General features: G+C 42.0%; 1 protein-coding gene across 3 annotated transcripts in view; it reads left to right on the top strand.

Moving 5' to 3' along the window:
- Positions 1-5102, top strand: part of WNT5A (Wnt family member 5A) — a 27397-nt gene extending 22295 nt beyond the window's left edge. For all 3 annotated transcript variants that reach the window (XM_069084364.1, XM_069084365.1, XM_069084366.1), the window contains exon 5: positions 67-5102. In XM_069084364.1, the coding sequence (XP_068940465.1) occupies positions 67-525 (459 nt within the window). In that variant the 3' untranslated portion in view covers positions 526-5102. The remainder of the gene's footprint in view (positions 1-66) is intronic.
- Positions 5103-5960: the final 858 nt, after the last annotated feature.

A 5960-nucleotide genomic window follows, 5' to 3' on the forward strand; every position in this document is an offset into this window, starting at 1 on the left:
TCTCTCTCTCTCTCTCTGTCTCTCTCTGTTTTTCCTTCTGCCTTGTCTTTCTTTCTCCTCTCCCAGACGGTCTATAACTTGGCGGATGTGGCCTGCAAGTGCCACGGCGTGTCCGGCTCTTGCAGCCTGAAGACCTGCTGGCTGCAGCTGGCCGATTTCCGGAAGGTGGGGGACGCCCTGAAGGAGAAATACGACAGCGCCGCGGCCATGAAGCTCAACAGCCGGGGCAAACTGGTGCAGGTGAACAGCCGCTTCAACACGCCCACCACGCAGGACCTGGTCTACATCGACCCGAGCCCGGACTACTGCGTGCGCAACGACAGCACGGGCTCGCTGGGCACGCAGGGTCGGCTCTGCAACAAGACGTCGGAGGGCATGGACGGCTGCGAGCTCATGTGCTGCGGCCGCGGCTACGACCAGTTCAAGACGGTGCAGACGGAGCGCTGCCACTGCAAGTTCCACTGGTGCTGCTACGTCAAGTGCAAGAAGTGCACGGAGATCGTGGACCAGTTTGTGTGCAAATAGCAGGGCTGCCGCCTCCGCCAGGGGGCGCCCCGAACCCCAGGACTGTCTCCACTTATTTATAGAGCGCTCAGTGATGCCCCCTCCCCGCACCCCCTCCCCCAGTTGCAAATAGACGCAACTAGAACCGTTTTCTGCTCCCATCCGAGGACTATGTGGTTTATTATTGTTATTATTATTGTTATTATTATTATTTGGCAAAAATGGGGGGAGACCAAGAAAAATATTTATTTTATGGGGAAAAGGTGGAAACGAGAGTTCTGAAGGTGCAGACCGAGGGGAAATCGAACCTATGCCAACGTAGCGACACGGGTCGAGCTCACGGAGACGAGGAGAGGAACCTCGCTGTCTTGTCTCCTGCCTTTGCCCTAAGGATCCCAGCCCGGTGGGATCCGAAAGGGACACGGTGGCCCGCATCTCTGCCTGACTTGGCATCCTCAGCCAAACTGAACTGTCTCTGTTAGAGAGATCGCCGAGAAAGCCCCCCGCGGGTCTCATGAAACCGATGCTCATCCGGGGATGCGGGCTGCGGGCCGGGGGCTGGGGTAGGCATCATGGCCAAAGCTATCGTCTCTTCCGAAGGGTGGTGGGCTCCGCCTAACAGAGCAGAGAAGATCCAGCATCACTCAGGGGGACAAGGTGTCTGATGGGTATCTTTCCACCTGCCTAAGGTCCTTTGTCATTGAATCATTTTGTTCTAATACTGAAATCTAGAGGAGGGTGAGAGGGAGAAGGAATTTAAATAAATACCTTTAACGCCAAGATCAGGTCAATAGTTTGAAACCCTGTGGATAAATCTCGTCTGTGAGACAGAAGAGGCCTTCAGTCTCAAAGAATCATCTATTTCTTCAAGGGCATCTTCTCCTCCCCCCGCCCCCCTTTTAATTTAAAGGAAAAACAAAGCATTTCCCTTAGAAGTGCCTGCTTAACAAGTGATCCGAGAGAAGTGAGAAAGACCAAGTGTTGCAACATCCCACCTGGCCCAAACCTGCCAGAAGGCCTCTGTCCTTTGGCCCACGACTGGGATGGCCCCAGTCAGAAAAAGGCATTTCCGAAAACCGGTTTCCCCTGATCCGACCCCCAGGCCTCCCTGATGCTGGGCTGTGAGGGCTGGCCGCCTTCCCCAAATGCACCTCCGCATCTCTCCCCTGTGATTTTTACAAGAGGAAATGAATCATGCGAGCCACCTTCTGAGAACTCTGGATTCCTCGTGGACTTTCTGTAAAGAGTCTCATTCAGAGGAGATGAGAGCTTTATATTTTAATGACTTTTATGTGGTTAATTCACTTGGAGGACGTGTTGCAGCAATGCAAGTTATGACCCTGTGTTTTGACGATACATTCTTACCTCTTGTAACAACCTGCAGGTAGACAGACAGACAGACACTTCAGGAATTCAGAAAGGACTCGGACAGGGGAATCTAGGTAGGGAAATGTGGTCTGATGGTGCCTGATATCTCAAAGGTTTTGTACATAATATATATATATAATATACATATATAAATATAAATATATCTTAATACAGACAGTGATCTGAACTTTTACAGTACTATGGGGTTACTTCTCAATTTGGGGCAACGGAGGCCTCTTTTTAGTACAAGGTGGTTAGGGTTTTTATGGTAAAGGTTTTCTGAGCTGGGGATTGGCTGATGTCACACACACAGGTGTTCTTTCCTAGGGTTTGGGGCTATGGATGAGGTATGATTTATGTAAGGTCTCATGGGTTAGAAGGCATCTTTTTCCCACCCTCCCTGATCCTGTCCCCTGTTTCCTTTCAATTTCCTGAGAGGGCATTACAGATCACTGAAAAGGAGAAGGAGAGCCGAGTTCACCAGCATCCTTGACTGGTCCCTTTTATCCATGTATTTCTTTAAATGGGAATACAAACTTTTTAGAGTTCTTGAAAACTGACCAAAAAATAACAACAACAAACTCAGCTCACAGCATATCTGTTGTTGTTTTCTAAGACAGCTCTTTCTACCCAAATCCCACTGAATCTGGCCTTCAGTATTTCATCTCCATGATACTGTCCTCTGACAGGCCTGAGAGAGGATAATTCTTCCCTGGTCTAGTGCTGGTAGGATGCACATCTTTTCCATCATTTCTCAACTTCTTAATCCACACTTTCTCACTTTTAATTTATTGTACAAGGACATAGATTTATCCTTCATTGCTGGAGATAACTAACAAAATATCTTAAAGTAGAAAATCACCGATTTATTGAAGATGTCACTTTTGGGGGTGTTTTCTACAAAAAGCATAAATTAGTTTTTTTCTCCTTTGATAAATTAGAGTTTTTTAAATTAAAAAAAATTGAGTGATCATGTTCTTGAGTAGAGCTGAATTGAACAATCCTAGCTATTAAACAATATTTAATGTAATATATTTTACTGGTCTTTCAGATATTCTCTAAATCTTCTCTTCCCTATCCTTTCTTTTGTACATTTAATGTACATATTTCTGCCTTGTGTGATTTGTAAATTTCACTTCTCTAAGATATAAGCAGTGACAGACTTCTGCAGTGATGAAAGATAGACTATAAAATAAAACATTGGTTGTATATTGGTAAGTGTTTTTAATTGTCCTTTAGATTATGCCTATGGAGGTTATCAGAGAAACCAAGGAGAGGTTAGCTTACTGAGATAATTTTTTTAAAACAAGAAAGTGAAGCATGTTGACCAAATCTAAATTGCTTTGAGGCTTATAGATAATGGTAACTGGAACTCAAAACCCCACGCAGTTGGTCCAAAGCTGGTAGAAGAGGTCATGCATTCTCTGAACACCACATGATCCTGTCATTGTCTCATATCTGGGTTGGGATTTGCAGTAGCCCTTAGAGCATCTCAGGGGTGGGAGGAAAGATGTTTTTTTTGGTTACCAGATTTGTCGTCCCAGAAAAAAGTATCTTCGTGGTTTCCATTGAAACCTGTGGGACATTGTTATTAGACTTTCGCTGTGCACTGTGGAACTGGCTGACAGTGTCATTTGAAAGAAAACTTGACAAAAAAGCTGAATTCAGACCCAGGACAGCAAGAAAGATTCGTTTTTAGGACAAGTAATTAACTTAAGCACATGTACTTTAAAAAAATCTTAAATTTATACCAGGCTGGAGAAAGATTGATAAATCAGTCTTTTCTTTTTTTTAGGATAACCTTGTAACATATTGAAACCTTTCAGAGATGCCAAGAATGCATTATTCCACAGAAAAACAGTAGACCAACATATAGAGTGTTTAAAATAGCAGCATTTCTGGGCAAATGTAAACGCTTGTGGTTCTATTACTAACATCTGTTTCAGTTTTCCTTCATTTGTATATTGACCAGTATTCGTTATTGCAAAAACATAGCTTCTATTTAGAAGAGTCAGCAATTTTAAATATATATGTATATACATATATATGTGTATATATGTATATAATATATACATTTACATATACACACATACATACATATACACATATATGTGTGTGTTTGTATGTTTACCTATATTCATACTGGAGTATATTCAACACCTTTCCAATATAGGAAAATGAACAAAAGTTTTATATTGCGCCAGCCAAACAGGGCCAGGTTCAACGTAGTCATTTGGAACTCAAGGAGAAAGGGAGGCTGTTTGAAGTTCCTGAGTCTATCTGTTCTGTTCTGTAAGCTGCTGCTGCTGATACCCCTAGCCTGGCACCAGAATGTATGTGCAGAATCCAGCCAACCCCTTGGTTTTATGGGGTGCTGCCAATACTGGTTCCCAAGCCAGTTTTGCAAAAACATTTCTTGGAGCTTCTGGTATTGCCAAAGACCCAAGACCAGTGAAGAATCTTGAAAGAGTGAACTCCAGGCAAGAGACTTGTGTTGGAGGGGATTGATTTCCCGTGCTTTGCGGCTGATAACAAAAGATGGTCATTGAAGAAAACAGGCCCCCTCCCCCAAAGTTGGTGGTACATAATATAAGATATACATATATTATATATTATATATATAACTTGAAGCATATATGTAATGCAAATAAGCACCAAAGCACATGTCTAAAAATTGCATTGTCACTGTAAAATATACATTTAAAAATATTTATTAAAAAGAAATTTATTCTAGTCTGCCCCCTCCTGTATGGAACGGTGAAAAATCGATGCAGTTCTTTTGAAAGCAAGATGAGGAATTGAAATACATTACTGTGGATTCAAAGTCTTTTGGGGAGGATAGAGAGTTTAACTTTTTTAAAAAGGATTTTTGTTTTCCTCCATGCACTCAGGTTCCAACAGTTAATATAAAATGGCTTGATGATATTTTGCTTTAAGAAAATATTCGCATGTTAGTCACCTGAATAAAAGGGGGAAAAATCATAATGATGGGATCTGGAACAATGAGTAGGTATGACGTGACTAATGGTGTATTCGTGGGAATCTAACAGTGGATTAAAATGCCATTCGTTTCAAACGTGGAATTGAAACAAAAAAAAAAAAAGAGGAAAGCAGCATCTTAAGCCGTTTCAAATGCAGTGTAAAATTTGCTGGGATAGATATGAGATAAAGATTATTTATTTTTGTTCATATCATGTACCTTTTCTATTAAAATCATTTGTTAAAATATAGTGAAGTTGTGTGTGTGCTTAGCAGATGGCCTTGACTGGTCCAGGTGTACGAGGGGCAAAGAAAAAGATGACCATTTGTGTCACCTGGAAACCACCTCTCCTAAGTCAAGGACACTGATTTTGCAAATGATTGCCCATGATACATCTTTTTCCTTTTGTTGATATTTCTATTTCTACTTATTTACCAGGTGCCAAATTTAGAACTGAAAGGAACCTGGGGAACCACGTATCTAGTCTAGTCTAACCTCTCTCACTTTACAGAAGGGAAAATGAAAGTCTAGAGAGGTTCAGTGACTTTACCAAGATCACACTGGTAGTAAAGGGTAGCTGGAGTTCAAATCCCTTTCTTTGCAATCTTCCTCCCAACCTTCATTCCACTGTGGACAGGCTTCTAATCGTATGGGAACTCCTTTCCAGCAGACTGAGAGAAGAGGAATCTGAGTAAGAGCTGAGTTACTGCAAAATCAGAGTGTGAAAAGAGGAGAAAAGAAATAAAACAACATGGGACATGGACAGATTTCTCCGAAGAGTACTTCTATTGTCTCAGGACGTCACAGGGGATCGCCAAGCCAGGGCTTTAAGGCAGCAAGAGCTTGCTAGAAAATCGGATTCCCACAGCTCCCCCTTGAACCAATTACTGTTGGTTGATTTGAGGCTTTACTTCATTTTTTTTTTTACTTTAACCAAACTAAGGAATTTCTATGTGGCCCAGAACTGTCCTATCCAAAAAAAAAAAAAAATCGGTATTTATTTTGAGATAGCTAGCTACATAAGAGAAAGAATCAGAAATCAATGTGGAGAACATTTATATTTAACTCAGAAAACCAATGCCATCACTTGTTGGTTTATTAAAATATG

Source organism: Petaurus breviceps, unplaced genomic scaffold, assembly GCF_028583685.1.
Source record: "Petaurus breviceps papuanus isolate PSGF00001 unplaced genomic scaffold, PetGlider_PUasm1.0 174, whole genome shotgun sequence".
NCBI lineage: Eukaryota > Metazoa > Chordata > Mammalia > Diprotodontia > Petauridae > Petaurus > Petaurus breviceps.